Source organism: Xenopus tropicalis, chromosome 2, assembly GCF_000004195.4.
Source record: "Xenopus tropicalis strain Nigerian chromosome 2, UCB_Xtro_10.0, whole genome shotgun sequence".
Classification (NCBI taxonomy): domain Eukaryota; kingdom Metazoa; phylum Chordata; class Amphibia; order Anura; family Pipidae; genus Xenopus; species Xenopus tropicalis.
The window spans coordinates 66,913,461-66,936,267 of NC_030678.2; the positions used below are offsets into that span (position 1 = coordinate 66,913,461).

General features: G+C 43.8%; 1 protein-coding gene across 1 annotated transcript in view; it reads left to right on the forward strand.

Moving 5' to 3' along the window:
* The window catches only part of pik3c2b (phosphatidylinositol-4-phosphate 3-kinase catalytic subunit type 2 beta), a 318,516-nt gene that overhangs the window by 285,820 nt on the left and 9,889 nt on the right, over positions 1 to 22,807 (forward strand). Inside the window, exons 13-14 of the mRNA XM_031896848.1 lie at positions 20,797 to 20,998; positions 21,235 to 21,359. Of these exons, the coding sequence (XP_031752708.1) occupies positions 20,797 to 20,998; positions 21,235 to 21,359 (327 nt within the window). The remainder of the gene's footprint in view (positions 1 to 20,796; positions 20,999 to 21,234; positions 21,360 to 22,807) is intronic.

The following is a 22,807-nucleotide window of genomic DNA, read 5'->3' on the forward strand; positions in this document are numbered from 1 at the left end:
TCCTCTACTGTTTCTAACTTTGCCACAACATCCTCATCCTCCTTTGCTATGGGCACCCCACGTACCACTTCCTCCACCACCGCCGCCCCTTCTTCACTGGAGTCAGAGGAGTTATTTACTCATGAGTTTGTTGAACTGAGTGATGCGCAACCATTATTGCCAGAAGAAGATGAAGGAGATGCGGACGTTACACCAGATATCATAATTCAGGCAGGCAACACAACAGAGATGGACATAAGGTGTGATGAGGTCCCCGCTGCTGCTGTCTTCTGTGAGCTGTCAGAAGAAATTGATGCATCTGAGGAGAATGATGATGAGGAGAGTGATATTTTGTGGGTGCCCACAAGAAGAGAGCAAGAGGAGGATAGTTCAGATGGAGAGACGGAGAGTCAGAGAGGCAGGAGGAGATTAAGACTTAGAAGAAGCAGGGACAGCTCCCAGGGAACAGTAGGGCAACAACATGAATTGGCACCTGTGGTCAGCCAGCCAACGCACCCGCCAACTTCTACTGTTACTGCTAGAAAGCCCACATCAAAAGGCTCAGCAGTGTGGCATTTTTTTAATGTGTGTGCCTCTGACAAAAGCGCTGTAATTTGCAATGAGTGCAGTCAGAAACTGAGTCTTGGGAAGCCCAACACCCACTTAGGTACAACTGCTATGCGAAGGCACATGAACGCCAAACACAAAGCACTATGGGAGCAACACCTCAAAGGCAGCAGCCAAACGCTAAGCCACCCTCCTTCTGCTCCAGCATCTTACTGCTCTACCTCTGCTGTCCTTGACCCGTCTCAACCACCCTCCACTCCACCTTCCAGTTCCTGCTCATCTGCCCCCAGCCAAGTTTCTGTGAGGGCCATGTTTGAGCGTAAGAAACCAATGCCTCCGAGTCATCCCCTTGCCCGGCGTCTGACAGCTGGATTGTCTGCACTCTTAGCCCGCCAGCTTTTACCATACCAGCTGGTGGACTCTGAGGCTTTCCACCAATTTGTAGCAATTGGGACACCGCAGTGGAAGGTACCCAGCCGCAATTTTTTTTCACAGAAGGGAATACCACACCTGTACCAGCATGTGCAGAGCCAAATCACCGCATCTCTGTCATTTAGTGTTGGGGCAAAGGTCCATATGACTACTGACACATGGTCCTCCAAGCATGGTCAGGGCAGGTATGTCACCTACACTGCCCACTGGGTGAACCTGGTGATGGCTGGGAAGCAGGGAATGCGTGGTTCAACAACAGTGGAGTTAGTGTCACCGCCACGGGTTGCATGCGGGTCTGCCACCACCTCTACTCCTCCTTTGCTCTCTAACTCGTCTTCTAAGTCGTCTTCTAAGTCGTCTTCTAAGTCGTCTTCTAACTTGGCTTCTTCCTCGGCTTCTTCCTCCTCTGCTGCTGTGTCCTCCTCCACACCTGTGCACCCCCAGCTCCACATAGGCTATTCGATGTGCCAGGTACGCCGTTGTCATGCTGTCTTGGGCATGACGTGTCTGGAAAGTAGAAACCATACCGGATCTGCACTCCTGTCATCTCTGCATTCACAGGCCGATCGGTGGCTGACCCCACACCAACTGAAAATTGGAAAAGTGGTGTGTGACAACGGAAGCAATCTGTTGGCAGCACTGAGACTGGGCAATTTAACACATGTGCCCTGCATGGCACATGTTTTAAATTTGATAGTCCAACGGTTTGTCTCGAAGTACCCAGGATTGCAGGACATTCTCAGGCAGTCCAGGAAGGTGTCTGGCCATTTCAGATGTTCCTACACAGCCATGGCACGCCTTGCTGACATTCAGCGGCGGCACAACTTGCCAGTCAGGCGTTTAATTTGCGACAGCCAGACTCGCTGGAATTCAACGCTCCTCATGTTTGAACGTCTGCTGCAACAACAAAGAGCCATCAATGAATACCTATTTGAACTGGGTGGTAGGACTGGATCTGCAGAGCTGGGGATTTTTTTCCCCCGTTACTGGGTGCTTATGCGCGATGCCTGCAGGCTGATGCGCCCTTTTGACGAGGTCACAAATATGGTTAGTCGCACTGAAGGCACCATCAGCGACCTAATACCCTTTGCTTTTTTTCTTGAGCGTGCCGTGCGACGAGTGACAGATGACGCTGTAGACCAGCGTGACCAAGAGCCTGATTTCTGGGCGGAATCACCAGAACGTTCCCAGGCACCTGCTGCAACACAGGGAGAGGTGTCAGAAGCGGAGTCAGAGGAGGAAGGTGGCTTTGTGGAGGCAGAAGACCAACAGGAGCAGGCTTCCCAGGGGGCTTGTGGTCACCTTTTGTGGAGCCCTGGTCTTGTACTTGGCTGGGGGGAGGAGACGGTGGTGGATGAGGACGTAGTCCTTGATAACGAGGAAGGGGAGATGGATACCTCTGCATCCAACCTTGTGAGAATGGGGTCTTTCATGCTGTCATGCCTGTTGAAGGACCCCCGTATCAAGAGGCTTAAGGAGAAGGACCTGTACTGGGTGGCAACGCTACTAGACCCTCGTTACAAGCATAAAGTGGCAGAAATGTTACCAACGTACCACAAGTCCGAAAGGATGCTGCATTTCCAAACCAGCCTGCAAAACATGTTGTACAATTCTTTTAAGGGTGATGTCACTCCACATTCCAGGGGCAGAGGTGCCGGTAATCCTCCCACGAGCACACCTGCAAGGACAATGCACTTTGGCCACTCTGTAACGTCAGACATGCAAAGTTTTTTCAGTCCAAGGCAGCGCCAGGACCCTTCTGGATCCACCCTCAGAGAACGCCTCGACCGGCAGGTAGCGGACTACCTGGCATTAACTGCAGATATTGACACTCTGAGGAGCGATGAACCCTTGGACTACTGGGTGCGCAGGCTTGATCTGTGGCCAGAGCTGTCACAATTTGCCATAAATCTGTTGTCTTGCCCTGCCTCAAGTGTCCTCTCAGAAAGGACCTTTAGTGCAGCAGGAGGGATTGTAACTGAGAAGAGAACTCGCCTAGGTCACAAAAGTGTTGATTACCTGACCTTTATTAAAATGAATGAGGCATGGATCTCGGAGGGTTACTGCACGCCGGAATACTTGTTCTGACTGCCCATGCAGCTGTCCTTCTCTGCACGCCGCTTGACACCACACACAGCTGTCCTTTAGCGTCCTCCTCCACCACCGTACAAACTAGGGTGCAAATCCTACTGGCTTAATTGTAAGCCAAACTTTTTGGACAGGTAAATCCTGAATTTTTCTCTCTTCTACTCTTCTGTGCTTGTCACCCTATCTGAGTTCTTTGAAAGGGTTTGGCTGGGGCATGGTTATGATACCATCTAGCTTTGATGTTTTTAATGTCTTCTGTGCTTGTCACCCTATATGAGTTCTTTGAAAGGGTTTGGCTGGGGCATGGTTATGATACCATCTAGCTTTGATGTTTTTAATGTCTTCTGTGCTTGTCACCCTATATGAGTTCTTTGAAAGGGTTTGGCTGGGGCATGGTTATTATACCATCTAGCTTTGATGTTTTTAATGTCTTCTGTGCTTGTCACCCTATATGAGTTCTTTGAAAGGGTTTGGCTGGGGCATGGTTATGATACCATCTAGCTTTGATGTTTTTAATGTCTTCTGTGCTTGTCACCCTATATGAGTTCTTTGAAAGGGTTTGGCTGGGGCATGGTTATGATACCATCTAGCTTTGATGTTTTTAATGTCTTCTGTGCTTGTCACCCTATATGAGTTCTTTGAAAGGGTTTGGCTGGGGCATGGTTATGATACCATCTAGCTTTGATGTTTTTAATGTCTTCTGTGCTTGTCACCCTATATGAGTTCTTTGAAAGGGTTTGGCTGGGGCATGGTTATGATACCATCTAGCTTTGATGTTTTTAATGTCTTCTGTGCTTGTTGTCACCCTATCTGAGTTCTTTGAAAGGGTTTGGCTGGGGCATGGTTATTATACCATCTAGCTTTGATGTTTTTAATGTCTTCTGTGCTTGTTGTCACCCTATCTTAGTTCTTTGAAAGGGTTTGCCTGGGGCATGGTTATGATACCATCTATCTGAGATATTTTTTCTGTCCTCTGTGCTTCAGTGGCTGCAACAAAAAAACCATAATTTTTTAGGAATGTACACATTCCTGATTTTTCAGGGTTCTGCAACTGCGGCAAAATCGTATCTTTTATGGTCACCACAGGTGATCGAAAAGGTAGGACAAACCTGGGCCCACACTGCAGAATCAGTGTTTTTTGGTTCACGTTACTCTACATTGAATTACCTCTGCCTGACCATGCACGTGCGCACAAGCACGGTGACTGCTAAACACACCACTACAGAAATATTCCCACCGACGGGACGAACGTCCTGGAGGTGACAAGCAACTAGTAAAAACTAATATTCGCACACTTGACAGTATCATTAAAGCTTTTTGCGTTTTTTTTCGTTGCAGTAAACGCGGCGTTTTGTCTTTGCGTGTGAACCGGCCGTAACCTTTACACGACTTGATTGGAATGTAGATGCCGGACTTTTTAAAGCAGTTTATTACATAAGTTTAGGAATGTAGTGTGATTTCTGCCCTTTACAGCACAAAACGCAACGCTGTGTCAACAACGTATTTTTCAGAGAAATTTTTGCCATTGATGCCCCTCCTGCATGCCACTGTCCAGGTCATGGCACCCTTTAAACAACTTTAAAATCAGTTTTCTGGCCAGAGATGGCTTTTCTAGGTTTTAAAGTTCGCCTTCCCATTGAAGTCTATGGGGTTCGCAAAGTTCGCGAACGTTCGCACTTTCTGACGAAAGTTCGCGAACGGGTTCGCGAACATTTTTTTTTAGGTTCGCTACATCCCTACATTGTACAACATGTTTTGCAGGCTGGTTTGGAAATGCAGCATCCTTTCGGACTTGTGGTACGTTGGTAACATTTCTGCCACTTTATGCTTGTAACGAGGGTCTAGTAGCGTTGCCACCCAGTACAGGTCCTTCTCCTTAAGCCTCTTGATACGGGGGTCCTTCAACAGGCATGACAGCATGAAAGACCCCATTCTCACAAGGTTGGATGCAGAGGTATCCATCTCCCCTTCCTCGTTATCAAGGACTACGTCCTCATCCACCACCGTCTCCTCCCCCCAGCCAAGTACAAGACCAGGGCTCCACAAAAGGTGACCACAAGCCCCCCGGGAAGCCTGCTCCTGTTGGTCTTCTGCCTCCACAAAGCCACCTTCCTCCTCTGACTCCACTTCTGACACCTCTCCCTGCGTTGCAGCAGGTGCCTGGGAACGTTCTGGTGATTCCGCCCAGAAATCATGCTCTTGGTCACGCTGGTCTACAGCGTCATCTGTCACTCGTCGCACGGCACGCTCAAGAAAAAAAGCAAAGGGTATTAGGTCGCTGATGGTGCCTTCAATGCGACTAACCATATTTGTGACCTCGTCAAAAGGGCGCATCAGCCTGCAGGCGTCGCGCATAAGCACCCAGTAACGGGGGAAAAAAATCCCCAGCTCTGCAGATCCAGTCCTACCACCCAGTTCAAATAGGTATTCATTGACGGCTTTTTGTTGTTGCAGCAGACGTTCAAACATCATTAGCGTGGAATTCCAGCAAGTCTGGCTGTCGCAAATTAAACGCCTGACTGGCAACTTGTGCCGCCGCTGAATGTCAGCAAGGCGTGCCATGGCTGTGTAGGAACGTCTGAAATGGCCAGACACCTTCCTGGACTGCCTGAGAATGTCCTGCAATCCTGGGTACTTCGAGACAAACCGTTGGACTATCAAATTTAAAACATGTGCCATGCAGGGCACATGTGTTAAATTGCCTAGTCTCAGTGCTGCCAACAGATTGCTTCCGTTGTGACACACCACTTTTCCGATTTTCAGTTGGTGTGGGGTCAGCCACCGATCAGCCTGTGAGTGCAGAGATGACAGGAGTGCAGATCCGGTATGGTTTCTACTTTCCAGGCACGTCATGCCCAAGACAGCATGACAACGGCGTACCTGGCACGTCGAATAGCCTATGTGGAGCTGGGGGTGCACAGGTGTGGAGGAGGACACAGCAGCAGAGGAGGAAGAAGCCGAGGAAGAAGCCAAGTTAGAAGACGAGTTAGAAGATGACTTAGAAGACGAGTTAGAGAGCAAAGGAGGAGTAGAGGTGGTGGCAGACCCGCATGCAACCCGTGGCGGTGACACCAACCCCACTGTTGTTGAACCACGCATTCCCTGCTTCCCAGCCATCACCAGGTTCACCCAGTGGGCAGTGTAGGTGACATACCTGCCCTGACCATGCTTGGAGGACCATGTGTCAGTAGTCATATGGACCTTTGCCCCAACACTAAATGACAGAGATGCGGTGACTTGGCTCTCCACATGCTGGTACAGGTGTGGTATTCCCTTCTGGGAAAAAAAATTGCTGCTGGGTACCTTCCACTGCGGTGTCCCAATTGCTGCAAATTGGTGGAAAGCCTCAGAGTCCACCAGCTGGTATGGTAAAAGCCGGGCAAGGGGATGACTCGGAGGCATTGGTTTCTTACGCACAAACATGGCCCTCACAGAAACTTGGCTGGGGGCAGATGAGCAGGAACTGGTGGTCAAGGTGGAAGGCGGAGTGGAGGGTGGTTGAGACGGGTCAAGGACAGCAGAAGTAGAGCAGTAAGATGCTGGAGCAGAAGGAGGGTGGCTTAGTGTTTGGCTGCTGCCTTTGAGGTGTTGCTCCCATAGTGCTTTGTGTTTGGCGTTCATGTGCCTTCGCATAGCAGTTGTACCTAAGTGGGTGTTGGGCTTCCCAAGACTCAGTTTCTGACTGCACTCATTGCAAATTACAGCGCTTTTGTCAGAGGCACACACATTAAAAAAATGCCACATTGCTGAGCCTTTTGATGTGGGCTTTCTAGCAGTAACATTAGAAGCTGGCGGGTGCGTTGGCTGGCTGACCACAGGTGCCGATTCATGTTGTTGCCCTACTGTTCCCTGGGAGCTGTCCCTGCTTCTTCTAAGTCTTATTCTCCTCCTGCCTCTCTGACTCTCCGTCTCTCCATCTGAACTATCCTCCTCTTGCTCTCTTCTTGTGGGCACCCACAAAATATCAATCTCCTCATCATCATTCTCCTCAGATGCATCAATTTCTTCTGACAGCGCACAGAAGACAGCAGCAGCGGGGACCTCATCACACCTTATGTCCATCTCTGTTGTGTTGCCTGCCTGAATTATGATATCTGGTGTAACGTCCTCATCTCCTTCATCTTCTTCTGGCAATAATGGTTGCGCATCACTCAGTTCAACAAACTCATGAGTAAATAACTCCTCTGACTCCAGTGAAGAAGGGGCGGCGGTGGTGGAGGAAGTGGTACGTGGGGTGCCCAGAGCAGAGGAGGATGAGGATGTTGTGGCAAAGTTAGAAACAGTAGAGGATGGGGTGTGCTGTGTAAGCCAGTCAACTACCTCTTCAGCATTTTGGGAGTTCAGGGTAAGTGCCTTCGGAAAACTGGGCAATTTCCTAGGGCCACAGGATATCATAGCAGCACGGCCCCTAGTGCCTCTGCGTGGCGGCCTGCCTTTGCCTGGCATTTTTTTTATTTTTACAAAACAACAACAACTTGGGTGATGTTTCTGGACACGGAATTATTATTGTTATTTAGACAAATTGTGAAAAAGCTCACACAGCTAGGTGGCACTTGGTTGCAGACACCGGGCAACAAGGCCTGCAAGGGCAATGTATACAGTAGTGGATACGGAATATATTATTGCTGGTGGAAAACCGTCACTCAGGTGATGTTTCTGGACACGGAATTATTATTGTTATTTAGACAAATTGTGAAAAAGCTCACACAGCTAGGTGGCACTTGGTTGCAGACACCGGGCAACAAGGCCTGCAAGGGCAACGTATACAGTAGTGGATACGGAATATATTATTGCTGGTGGAAAACCGTCACTCAGGTGATGTTTCTGGACACGAAATTATTATTGTTATTTAGACAAATTGTGAAAAAGCTCACACAGCTAGGTGGCACTTGGTTGCAGACACCGGGCAACAAGGCCTGCAAGGGCAACGTATACAGTAGTGGATACGGAATATATTATTGCTGGTGGAAAACCGTCACTCAGGTGATGTTTCTGGACACGGAATTATTATTGTTAATTAGACAAATTGTGAAAAAGCTCACACAGCTAGGCGGCACTTGGTTGCAGACACCGGGCAACAAGGCCTGCAAGGGCAACGTATACAGTAGTGGATACAGAATATATTATTGCTGGTGGAAAACCGTCACTCAGGTGATGTTTCTGGACACGGAATTATTATTGTTATTTAGACAAATTGTGAAAAAGCTCACACAGCTAGGTGGCACTTGGTTGCAGACATCGGGCAACAAGGCCTGCAAGGGCAACGTATACAGTAGTGGATACGGAATATATTATTGCTGGTGGAAAACCGTCAGTCAGGTGATGTTTCTGGACACGGAATTATAATTGTTATTTAGACAAATTGTTATTTAGACAAAAAATACAGAGCAGTAGAAAGTAGATTACTAGCCAGAAAACCTACTTAAACTCTCCCTCAAATCAATACACAGCTCTCTCCCCACACAAATACAGAGCAGTAGAAAGTAGATTACTATCCAGAAATCCTACTTAAACTCTGCCTCAAATCAATGCACAGCTCCTATCCCCACACAAATACAGAGCAGTAGTAGATTACTAGCCAGAAAACCTACTTAAACTCTCCCTCAAATCAATACACAGCTCCTCTCCCCACACAAATACAGAGCAGTAGAAAGTAGATTACTATCCAGAAATCCTACTTAAACTCTGCCTCAAATCAATGCACAGCTCCTCTCCCCACACAAATACAGAGCAGTAGTAGATTACTAGCCAGAAAACCTACTTAAACTCTCCCTCAAATCAATACACAGCTCTCTCCCCACACAAATACAGAGCAGTAGAAAGTAGATTACTATCCAGAAATCCTACTTAAACTCTGCCTCAAATCAATGCACAGCTCCTATCCCCACACAAATACAGAGCAGTAGTAGATTACTAGCCAGAAAACCTACTTAAACTCTCCCTCAAATCAATACACAGCTCCTCTCCCCACACAAATACAGAGCAGTAGAAAGTAGATTACTATCCAGAAATCCCACTTAAACTCTGCCTCAAATCAATGCACAGCTCCTCTCCCCACACAAATACAGAGCAGTAGTAGATTACTAGCCAGAAAACCTACTTAAACTCTCCCTCAAATCAATACACAGCTCCTCTCCCCACACAAATACAGAGCAGTAGAAAGTAGATTACTATCCAGAAATCCTACTTAAACTCTGCCTCAAATCAATGCACAGCTCCTATCCCCACACAAATACAGAGCAGTAGAAAGTAGATTACTAGCCAGAAATCCTACTTAAACTCTGCCTCAAATCAATGCACAGCTCCTATCCCCACACAAATACAGAGCAGTAGAAAGTAGATTACTATCCAGAAATCCTACTTAAACTCTGCCTCAACTCAATGCACAGCTCCTATCCCCACACAAATACAGAGCAGTAGAAAGTAGATTACTATCCAGAAATCCTTCTTAAACTCTGCCTCAAATCAATGCACAGCTCCTATCCCCACACAAATACAGAGCAGTAGAAAGTAGATTACTATCCAGAAATCCTACTTAAACTCTGCCTCAAATCAATGCACAGCTCCTATCCCCACACAAATACAGAGCAGTAGTAGATTACTAGCCAGAAAACCTACTTAAACTCTCCCTCAAATCAATACACAGCTCCCTACACTATCTCTTCAAGCACACACAGGCAGAATGTAAAATGGCTGCTGGGCTTCAGTTTATATATGGAAGGGAGTGGTCCAAGGGGGGGGGGTGGCCCAGGAGGGAGAGCTGCCTGATTGGCTGCCATGTATCTGCTGGTCTGGGGTGAGAGGTCAAAATTTGGCGCCAGCTAAGGCGAACCCAAATGGCGAACATAGCCAAAAGTTCGCGAATTTGCGGACTTGCAAACACCCGATGTTCGCGCGAATTAGTTCGCCGGCGAACAGTTCGCTACATCCCTACATCTGAGAGACAGCTTTTATCCAAGAGCAATTATGGCTTTAAATATGTAACAGTAGACTGATATTATCTTTTACTATGCCACTGCTTTGAGTTGTTGCTTGCTTCTTTTATATCTCGTTGTTTACTATGTGACAATGACAATAAAGATATATTCTATTCCACATATAATGATGTAAATGTGTTGATTTTGCTGGAGCTGAAATGACAGAAATTATCATATGGGGGTATGTTCACATTGGGGCCCCTACATGCCACATGCATAGGTAAACATATACATATTGGGCATCAAACTGTTCAGTGGACCCCTGGCAATATTTAGGGTGTTTTATTTGGTTACTTTATGACCTATAGGATATAAGATACTATAGACTGGAAGCTCTGAAGCGATTTTTTTTTAAAAATTCACAAATTTTGATATAAACCAATAACTTTAGGAAAGCATTGCAACTTGATAGTTTGGAGTAGACAGACAATTGTGCCTACTCTGGATTCCCCAGAATCTGTTCTTTTCAGAAATGTGTAATTTTCTGGAATTTTTGGCCTTGAAATCTGAAGTATGCAGCTTTCTGAAGCAGTGCTTTGGAAATTTGGTAGTGTACTGCTGGGAGTTTTTGACCTATACAAGTGAGAAATCTCCATAAAACTATATATATTTGGTATTGGCACAATCAGAAGACATGGTTCTTTCCAAATCAGTTGTATTTTTGTGCATAAAATAATTTTTGTTTCTGGTATGTGTGCTTATATTATGGAAAATATGATTTTTTTACATTTTTAGACATTTAGAAGCCTATATCTGAATTGGAATTACACCAAAATTCTACCATATTTTGAAAGCCTAGGTTGTTCTGAAAAAAATCAATATATAGTTTAACTGGGTAAACTAAAAGTCCCCCCGAGGAAAGGCCCCTAAAGTAAAACAGTGCAAAATGTACAAAAACTGTCTGATCATGGGGTACATGTGACTCTCTTAGACAGGATGGTCCTTCGCTAGATGGAAGTGACTTGCAGAGCTAGGGGTGTAGGGTAACTAAAACTCACTTTAGCTGGGTGCAGAAGGTTCTTGCAGTTGAACAATAAAACAAGTTTATTGTCAAAGACAAATGGAAAGGCAGGGTTTGATCAATACTCACAAGCAGATGGTATATGGAGGATGCACACCAGTTTATCCCAGCTTCTTTAGAGTCTGGGCAGGGTAAATGCACCTGGTCAGCTTGGCACCCCCTTGGAAACAGTCAGGATAGATACCTCAGTCCTCAGGTTGAATACCTCTAACTTTAAGAGTCATACAGCCGACTGTGGATCAGAATTTAGGTACTGCCTGTCTCCTATGTCTTAACCGTGGCCCTATGCTGAGGCAACATACATGCCTGTATGGAAGAGTACTTCCAGCTATGTTCCTTGGTGGAGCCAAAACTGCTTTGCTTCCTTCCCTCTCTATCTCACTCTCCTAGAGAGTGCTCTTACAAGAGTAACTATCTAACCGGTCCTCATTCACGGGGTCCCTGTCCCTGATTTCTCTGGAGCAGATTGTGACTTTATGGCAGTCAATAATGGCTTTACTGGGGCCTTGTTCTGATCCCAGGCTCAGTGGACCTTCACCTGAGACACAGAGGCAGCCAAAGAGCAAGACACACCCTCCTGCTAAACACTATGGATTTGATTCACTAAAGGTCGATAAAACGAGCGCTATTTATAGCATGTGTTAAAAATTTTATTGCTTCTTATTTTTTGCGACTTAACACTCGATTCACTAAAAGGACAGGCGGCATAATTAAGACACAATGGGCCCGATTCACTAAAGTCCGAAATAAGGAGTGCTATTTATAGCATGCGTTAAAAAAGCTTATGACTTCTTATTTTTCACTCGATTCACTAAAAGGACACTTGTCATAATTAAGAAGCGATGTTCTTGGCGTTATTTATCTTGCGACGACATATTTTCAAGCAATGTGCTGCGTAATATGTTGTGCGCTGCGTAATATATTGCTTGAAAATATGTCGTCGCAAGATAAATAACGCCAAGAACATCACTTCTTAATTATGACGTGTCCTTTTAGTGAATCGAGCGAAAAATAAGAAGTGATAAGATTTTTAACGCATGCTATAAATAGCACTCCTTATTTCGGACTTTAGTGAATCGGGCCCAATGTTCTTTGCGTTATTTAACTCGCAATGAGCGTTTTTCTTGCGTTAATTCCCGCCGCATGCGTTATTTCCCGCTGCGTGCAATATATTTCACCGCTTGCTATATTAGCGCACAATTTTACACACATAACCATTACTTTCGGAAAACTACTCTTCTGAAAATTACCATATCCCTGACAACTGGAGGATGCATCACTCTAGGGTCAACATATACTTGAAAAAATTCCACTGCAAAGTCCATGTTGTGTTGCCAAAAGCTCATGAACCACAATTTTCTTTAAGTACTGCCTGCCCCAAGGTGTTAATACTGGCACAGACTAATGCGATATTTAGTGCGTTTAATGCTTCATTAAACACAATGCGAGGTAAATAACGCAGTGCGTTTTTTGCACATGCGATATGCATCTCAACGCATGCCAAATGACTTTGATGAATCGGGACTTAATTATCGCATGCTTTTTAACGCAAAAAAGCATGCGATGAGAGTTATCGACCTTTAGTGAATTGGCCCCTATATGAGAGTGCAAGGGGTATGATCAACCAAATAAACCAATAGGGACATAATGCAAATTGTAAACTAGATATATGGGTCTTTGCCCAGTAACAGCAGATATAAGTAAGAAGTAGGGTTTAAAGCCATAGGGGCAGTTTAACCCTATGGGTCCCTACACTTGTAAAAAAACAAGACAGATTTTTGGCAATATTGTGTAGTGATTGTCAGAAAAGAAGAGGTAAGAGTCAAAGGCTACCCCCAGACAACCAGCTAAGTTGACAGGATTAATATTGCATGCTTTTACTTCTCCCTGTCTCTATTTCAAGAGTTCATGACTCATGCAACCATGCACCCATATTCTGCTGTGTAGTATTTGTATTGTTCCCCAGTCCCTTCCATTGACCTTTCACTTGCAAATGCCAAAACGTGTCTTCATTTCTGGTGTCTTCAGGGCAGAACAATATGCTACTTCCATCTTCTTTTTTATTTTATTGTGGATGACCATTGGTGAAAGAATTTGTTGCTTAGCAACCTTAAACTTTTGCCTCACTACATCACTGCATATATATGCCTATGCCTAGTGATGAGTGAATTTTTTCACCAGGCATGGATTCACAGCGAATTTCCGCCCATTGTTTTGCAAGACTTCAGTGAAAATTTGCCGTGTGAATTTTTTTGTCACGCGTCTAATTGGGTGCAGTCGCGTCAAAAAGGGCGCGGTCACGGCAAATCGGCCACAAACGCGTCCAAAAAAGGGCGCAGTCGCTGAAAAAAGGGCACAGTCGCGTGAAAAATTGGTTGCATCAAAAAACGCAGGAGACAAAAAAAATATACGCGGACCACAAAAAAATCGTGCGACAAATGCGTTTTGCTAATTTTTCTCCACTTCGCAAATTTTCTTGCCATTTCGCACATTTTATGGCGAAGCGAAATGAGACAGATTCGCTCATCACTACCTATGCCTCTATATATATTGTTGATAAAAAAAAAAATTTTTTGCATAATTACATAAGTGCTTAAATAAATTCTTGTACACATTATTTTTTAACAATCTAAAATTTTCAATTGTGAATGAAAATAGAGGACATACAATACTACATTATTAAAACATTGAAATCGTAAGGCTACAAAGATCCTAGTTCTTAAATTTATTTAGCTCCTGATTGCAATAATTTAATATCAAGATTGCCTTTTTCTTATATTAAATTGTATTTGTTCTATTCCTTTTTTAATTCCTGTTCAACATTTATAGAATAAATTATTCCGTCATGGAATGCTGTGCAACACTACTTTTTACTGGTTTTGTTCTAACACTTAATCTTCTCTTTGTGTTTTCTACATATAAGAGTGAAAAGACCCATGGGTCAATTTATAGATTACTCCAATTGTCTGGCAACTTATAAATGATTTTATCTAATAGTTTTTTTAACATTCTTGAACTTTTCTGTTCCCTATATATTACAAAGCCTTTGCACCACATTTAAAACAAACTTGTACTGGATTCATTACCCATATCTTTGTCAATATTTATCAGTTTATCTTTAAGGGACTAAAAACTTCTTGCTGTCAAATTTGGATAGTCGGCACCCCTGTAATGTAAATCGCTGGTGGAAAAACATAAGGCATTGCTTAGTTTTCCAAAGTTTCCTCATTAGGCAATATTGTGGAGGAAAAAACGGCAGATTTTGGCAGTGTTATTAATATGGTTAGTGAAGGAGAGTGACTGCTCAAAGATAACCCCAAGGCAGTGTGCAGAATTAACAGGGTTGATGGTCATGCCATCAATAGTAATGGTGAAAGGGGGAGAAGGCCTAGGTTTGGGCGGGAAGACCATGAGCTCTGTTTTAGCTAGGTTAAGTTTGAGGTGGCGTTGGTTCATCCAGGAGGAGATAGCCAGGAGGCAGTTAGCAATCTGGGTTTGAACATCAGTGGTTAGTGCAGGGGTCTAAATATATCTGGATGTCATTTGCAGATGCAGGTCCAGCAGATTATGGGTGCACAGGAAGTTAGTGACACGAGAAAAGACAAGACGTTCCAGGAGTTTAGAGGCTAGGGGCAGGATAGAGACAGGACGGTAGATAGAAAGGCAGGACAGGTCCAGGTCCAAGAATGGATTTGACACATGCTTGTTTGAATAGAGAGGTAAAAAGTACCAGAAGCCAGAGAGGAATTGAATATGTGGGTAAGAGCTGGAGAAAGGGCAGGGGCACACTGTTTTAGTAGCGATGAGGGCATGGGATCCAGTGAGCAGGTAGTAGGCGGAGAGGATCGGAGAAGCTGAAAAACTTCAGACTCTGTTACGATTTTAAGGGAGCTCAATACAGAAAGAGGAGATTTGGGAAGGTTGAGATTACCGATATATGAAGGTTGGGAAAATTGTTTGTGAATAGAATCGATTTTGCTTTTAAAGAAGTCAGCAAAGTCCTGGGGTGTATGTACAGATATGATTGATTTATTAGGTGAAGGATGAAGTAGTGAGTCAAATATGGAAAATAAGCGACGTGGGTTTGATTTATTATTATTATTTACATTATTATTTAAGTGTGTTATAGTACACTTGCTTGGCCTGGGATAGGGCAGTATTGAGACACACCATAAGAAATTTATAGTGGAGCAAATCCGCTTTCATGCGAGATTTCCTCCAAATGTGCACAGGAGCGCAGAAATTGCGTCTGAGGGCTAAGCTAGGAACGGGGATTGTGGGCATGACTTACGCTGCAGGGGGGTATGGGTGTTTATTGCAGATGATAAAATAGAATTATAGGTATTTATCAGTAACTCAGGATCAGAGAAAGCACAGAAGGAGGAGAAGTTAGAACTAAGAGAGTTAGACAGAGCAGTCATATCAACTATTCGAGTGTTGCGAATCAGGGTTTTAGGCTGAGCGTTAGTAGTGGAGACGCGTGCGAGATAGAAAAAGAGATAAGATGATGATCTGAAAGAGGAAAAGGCTCACTGTTAAATGCAGATAGATCTAGATTTTTAGAAAAGATCAGATCTAGGAAATGTCCATCCTTATGGGTAGCTGTATTAGTCCACTGCTGGAGATCAAAGGAGGAGGTCAGATGGAGAAATCGGGAGGGCCAATATGGCAATTGAAATCTCCTAAAATAATTGCAGGGGTGTCAGAGCATAGAAAAAAGAAAGCCAGGATTCAAAGTCAGAGAGGAACGTAGCCAAGGATTTTGAAGAAGGAGGTCTGTAAACAACTGCCACCCACACAGAAAGAGGGTGGAACAGCTGAACTGCATGCACCTCAAAAGAAGGAAACCTGAAAGTAGGAGGTATAGGGATTAGTTTAAAACGACAATGCGGGGACAGCAGAACACCAGCCCCTCCCCCACAGCCAGTAATGCAGGGAGTATGAGAGAAGGAAAGACCGCCATAAGAGAGAGCTGCATCAATAGCATTATCATTCTGAGAGAGCCGGGTCTCTGTTATGGCAAACAGGTGAAAAGACTTGGAGCAAAACAGATCATGAATTAAAGTGGCTTTTTTAGTTACAGAGCGGGTTTTAAAAAGAGCACAAGAGAACGGGAGATAAGAAGAGGAGAGAGTGGGAATTTGAATAAGGATAGACAGGTTAGTAGTTTGTGAGGGTTTTACCAGAAGAGAAGCATTGTGTGGGCAATAGGAGACAGGTATATGGCAGGGACCAGGATTTGGAGAGATATCACCTGCGGCAAGTAGTAGCAGTAAGGAGAGGGAGAGGAGGTGGGAGAATGATTTGAAAGTGTTATGATTTTGGGAGGTACTAGTTGAAGGTGCTAGATTTTTCAAAAATGTATAGAGATTATAAGAGCAGCAATGTGTTGAATGGAGCAGATTGGAAGATATTACTGTGGAGTAGGGACAGTCAGCTTGAGGGCTAAAGGAAGACGTTACCTTTGGAAGCACAAACATGAAAGATAAAACTAATCAGAACAATGACATTATGCAGGTGTATCCAGGAAACTGGGTCCCGGTTCACATGGACAGAGGCTGGCTGGTCTTCTGCCGTTGCTCCCTGGTTGTTCCTCTTGTTAAACTCCTTGTTAAACTCCCTTTTTGGATGTGGGACTGTGGCTGTGGGATAGTGGGACTGTGGCTGTGGGATGGCTGGGAATGTGGGATAGTGGCACTGTGGGATGGCTGGTGGATGTGGGATAGTGGGACTGTGGCTGTGGGATAGTGGGACTGTGGCAGGACTAGAAAAAACAGGAGCATTCCGATTGGACAATAGAGTGAAGTGGGTGGGGCTAACGGGGTCTAGCATTTCTTCAGGGACTGCAGATCTTCAAAGGAAAAAAAAAAAAAAACGAGCTCTCTGCTCTGCACTGAGCATGTCTGTGTCCTGGACAATCTGTGTTCAGTGAGACAGGAAGCTGCACAGGCTTAGAGCAGGTACTGCATTTACTTAAAAGACTTTTCCATGTCAGAGGCAGATTAAGCAACAGAAAGGTGAGTTCAGGAAATATGTTTATGACTGTATTAAGGCTAAGTTATTGAGCTCATGTTGTTTTTAGACTTTCCTTCTCCTTTAAGGCTAAATCTTTTGCCTGCATCACCTCTGGGCAATTGGGCAGTTTATACAAATTTGCAAAAACTGCATCTGACAAATACCTTTTATGAATTAATCTGGGCGGTAACTCTCTGCTCTCAATGAAGTATTTTTAGCAGTTAATTTTTTAAAAGTCTTAGCTTTTAATCACCCTTGTTCATTCATTATTAACAAATCTAAAGGATTTTCTTTCAAATCATAATTCAAAGTTACTTTGACATTTTTTTTGTTCAGACTTAATTGCCAACAACTTTTTCAAGCTCTGCTATTGAACCATCCCTGTCAGGATCAGTCAGAATTCAAACACTGCCTGATGTGTTTCTGACAGCATGCATTTACCTCCTGAGCCACTTGAGGCATTTTGGGCTGATTCTGACTAATTCTTTTGTCTCTCTTCTGGTATTCTGTCTGCTCCCTTTTCTCCACACGCCTCATTATTCTCATGTGTTTCTCATCTTCTAATCATGACCCTTTATAAGCCTGTCCCTGACCATTGCACCTTGCTTGGTCATTAAGCTGTTCCTGTGACCCTGCCGCTGATTCCCATGTTCCTGTCATATTATCTTGTGACCCCCTTCTGGTTCCAAGCTCCACATTCTGTGTCCTGTTGCCTTGCCCTGTTCTGCTGCTAGCCCTGACCTTTTGCCTGATTTGTATTGTGTCTCCAAAGAAAAATAGCAGGAGTGCATATATGTAAAATAAAAACAAAAAACGTGCAAAACGTTTAAAATATATAATTCCTAAGTGAAACCAACAACCAAAATGAAGAGTGTGGAACTTGATTAATAAGTTGATACACCCCGTGCAGTAATGCAAACTGCTCACCAGATGGTGACAAATACGAGCCAAATGTATAAGATGTCTCCAAAAGCGAATAGCAGCCGTATCCTCAATATAGGCACAATGAATGAGAAAAACAGCAAATTGTGCAATATTATTTATTACATGGAACTGCTAAAAAGACTTCTACTTACAAGATGCAGAAGGTAAAATGCAGAAGATAAACAGGTTCTGGTAAAAACTCGTTTCACGTACTTTCGGTACGCTTCCTCAGGAGTCCAATAACACAGTGATCCAATAACACATCACTGTGTTATTGGACTCCTGAGGAAGCGTACCGAAAGTACATCTTATACATTTGGCTCGTATTTGTCACCATCTGGTGAGCGGTTTGCATTTCTGCATGGGATGTATCAACTTATTAATCAAGTTCCACACTCTTCATTTTGGTTGTTGGTTTCATTTAGGAATTATATATTTTAAACGTTTTGCACTATTAGTAGTTTTTTGTTTTTTTATTTTACATTTATGCGCTCCTGCTATTTTTCTTTGTAAACGTTTTTGGACCCAGTCAAACGGGTTGATCTGAGGAGGAGCTGCAGGATCACCAGCACATGCAAAAAACTTTGTTGTCTTCACTACACACGGATTTTCATCACTACAAGAGCGCTGAGGATTGGGTATTATATTCTATATATACCACACCACACTTTTTTCTCTGCCTGCCGTTTCCAACCCAGTCTTTAGGCTTCCAACTTCCTGGTACTCCACGGCGTCTCCACGGGAGATCGTGACAATCCCACAACATTAATAGGTCATCAATATGTCTTCTTCATAGGAGGATATGTGATCCCACCCACATGCCAACACCTCTAAAACGTCTGTGTCCTCCCATTGACCATACCCCCCAACTGTCCCGCTTTTCGCAGGACAGTCCCGATTTTTTATGGCGCATCCCGCTGTCCCGGATAGTTCCATGAATGTCCCGCATTGCGCACAGCGGGATGCGCTGGCTGGAGCCGTACGTTACGACTTCTCCTGCGGCTTCTCTCCTTATGCGGCTCCTTATACAGCAAGACAGGCCCTTTTATAAGGTTGCGCCCCTGGGTACGTGTGACGTCATTATGCACGGGTGCAACCTTATAAAAGGGCCTGCCGCTGCCGCACAAGGAGCCGCATAAGGAGAGAAGACGAAGGCGGAGCCATATGGGGGGCTACTGTGTGTGGGGGGGCTACTGTGTAGGGGGGGGCTACTGTGTATGGGAGCTACTGTGTATGGGGGGTACTGTGTATGGGGGCACTGTGTATGGGGGTACTGTGTAAGGGGGGGCAAAACTGGTACATAGTTATAACTCACTTATAACTGACTGCCTTCTCTCTATATTTGTATTTTAATGTAGGAGTTGCTATATTGTTTTCCTTAGGTCGTTCAGTATGAGGGTATAGCACATTTGCGTCTGATCCCACCATTTCATCTATATAAAAGGAGTATTTTTTTTTAAATGGGGTGTGGTAATTGGCTGCGCGCACCAAATCCTTTTGTCCCTCTTTTCATTTTTCAAATGTTGGGAGGTATGCATTGACCAAGGTGCGGGCACATGTAGGTGGGTACACATGTTACTCCCATGGCTTGGTGAGCCTTATGAAAATTAACATTAGCAATGCAACAACAGTCTAATGAAGACTATTACTTTGTGAAATGCAAATTTTTATTCTTATTTGTGTGATTTTTTTCTAGTTGTGCCATTTATTACATTCCCCCCAAAATCTAATACATACAATTATTTATATAGATATTGGGAGGGCTCCAATTATACTGGCTGATGTAGAAGACAAGGAGAGGATAATATGATGTTTTTCCCACCATTTACTGATGACTTTTTCTACAAAATGCACAGCATCACAAGATTTTTGCCATGGGTAAAACCACAAATTTACCACAAAATAGTATCTAATTAAATAGTTTACTCATCTCTATTCTGGAATTATAAAAAGTTAGATGTATTTGTCTGATGTAATTTGTATTATATATATTGTAGTGACATTGAAAGTTTATTTATTATGTTTTGTAAGGCTTTGTTGAGAAATCCTGATTGCTGGTTGCTCTCCCTAACCACTGGCCCAGGAGACCAGCCAGCAAGTGTCCATCTCATTTTTACCTATATCCCATGTTATATCACTCCAACATCCTTATTGGCTGGTTGGAGTTGGCTTATTAGGGCTGACTATGCCCTCTGTCCTACATAAGCCCAGCCCTCCTGTGCCTGAGCATTGGCCTTGGTTACCTGAGCACTGTGGCATGGTCCTGACTCTTGTTTCTTTGATCTGGCTCCTTGTCTGCTCTTACCTTCCTCAGTCCTGTTCCTGTTTGGTCCTGTTCCTGTTTGGTCCTGTTCCTGTGTTCCTGTTCTTGTCCTGCCCTTGTTCTCACCGCTGTTCTTGCTCCTGTCCTGCTTGTCCTCTCCATCCTGCTCCTGCCATTCCCAGATCCTTTGCCCACTCTGCCTTGTTCCTGCCTGTCCCAGATCCTGCATCGTCTCCGTCCCTGCTCATGTCAGTTCTCCAATTTTTCGCTTGCTCCATCCCGCTCATTTCTGTTCTTCACCCTCTACACCCCAAATCTGGGGCTAAAGCCAGCTCTTTAGTCTCACCTTTTCTGCACATGTTGGCACAAAATTGGTCCTTGCCTCAAGGACTCACACACCTAAGATATATTGGTGCTCTTCATATGTATAAATTAAACCCTTGTAATGAAGCCAGTTGAAGCTTTACTACAGTAATAATAGTTCTTGTTCCTTAGGTCTAAACTATTTCTTTGCTCCAACCTCCTTATAGGCTCATAGAATCCAGTCTTGGGTCAGTAGCAACTAAGCTAAACTTTTTTATTCATAACCTGGCACAGCTGAAGTTTAGCTGCACAGATGAACACCTGTCACTTTCCTTCTGTCCACGGATATATACATTGAAGTTAGATGGAAGGATAAGTAATGTTTTACTGACCAAATGCAAGAAGATATTCACCCCTAAGAAAGGATACGTAAGTCAAATAGATAACATTTATGTTTGTTTATTGACACATAAGTATACTGAAATGCTAAAATGTATGAAGCAAAATTATGTTAAAGAATCCATCTGCTTATAGTAAAAAGGACAAGTGCCTGTTTTTTTTTTTTTGTTCTTTTTGTTTTATTCATCTTGTGTGTTTCTCACTGATAGATCTCTCCCTAACTGTATATTTGCAAGGATTAACAAAGATTCTTATGTGATCTACAGATATTTATCATTAAAGTGGTAAGAGAATGCCCCCAAGAGTCCACTCTCATCCAAAGATCATTTGAAGAGTTCCGGGAGCTACATAACAAACTAAGACTTCTCTTCCCTTCATCACAACTCCCTAGGTAACTTAATTAGGATTCAGTGATATTTTTCTATTATTTTACAAAACCTCAACAGTAAAAAATACCAAACTCAAATTCCAACATTTCACCTATTTACTTTCAATGGTGAAGTGTAAAATGCTGTCAGTCTCACAATTTTTATGCCTGAGTCCCAAAAATTTGCAAAGTTGGTCACTGGGGGACTGCAGTTCAAAAATAGGAAAAGTGGGTTGGGCCACTAACAGCCAATCAGATTTCATCCATTGAATTTTATTGGTTTAAATTTTAAAATGCTGTCATTCTCACACTATTTATGCCAGGGTGCCCACTGTTTGTCACTGGGTGACTTTGACTCAAGGTTAGAAAAAGTGGGCACACCCAACAACCACCAATCACAATTCACCTATTGACTTTTATTGGTTTAAATTGTAACTGCTCCAGCTGTAATGAACTCTGACATTCCTGCCTTGTCTGCTTTAGTGCTGTCTATCAGCCTGTCCCAGTTCTGGATTTGTGGAGAGGCCACAAAGGCCTGGTCCTAGGGTGGCACAAATTTGAAGACGGCATGCCACCCCGATGCACCAAAATGTTGAAATTTTGCTCCCATACAGAGCAATGGGGACCTCTCCCCACTGCCTAGGGGCCTAGAGGCACCCGGATAAAAAATCCGGTGCTGGCCGGCTCCCTGTCTGCTCCAGTTAAAATTACAGCTCCTGTACTCGCAGTCTAGTCTCCCACTGCCAGCTTGCCTGTTTCAGTACTTCCAGGAAAAAGTCTACTCATTTGTGTACTCAATAAACTTTTTCACCTAAAGCCCTTTCCACTGGACCCAGGGATCTTTTGGGGGGAGGTAATGTAAGGAACTATCGGGACTTGAACGCTGCATGGCCTGTTCTGTGGCTGTCCAGGTACCTCTCAGCAACAGGAGTTCCTGTTGTGCTATTATTATTCCTGGGAGTACCTTGTAGCAATATTCTCCCACCTTTTGCCAGTTGTTGGCAATTACTCATTCTGTTCCCTTTAAAAGGTCCCTCCCTGTTTGGTCTGAGTTGAATCATTTTGCTAATTTTGCTAACTTTGCTGATTTTGTTCATTTTTGGATGGTTCTTGAACCTGTATCTTGTTTTGTTTCTGACCTTGTTATGCAATCTGCTGTTTCTGAGTTCTTGGTATTCTGTGTTCCTGTACCTTGAGTTTCTAGTAAAGTTCTGTGCTCAAGCTTCCTTTGAATTTTGTGGTTTTATGCAGAATTAAATGCAATAAACTGATTTTACAATAGCTCAAGGAACAACAAAGACAATTTATATGCATTATATTTTATTTAAGTATCTTATGGTGTGTTTGGGAGGCATGGAGATTTTCAAATCAGTTGTATTTTTCTATATAAAATATAATATGTTTATGATCTGCAATGTTGTATTTCTCTATATTACAAAAAATATGAAAATGTCTCATTTATTAGTTATTTA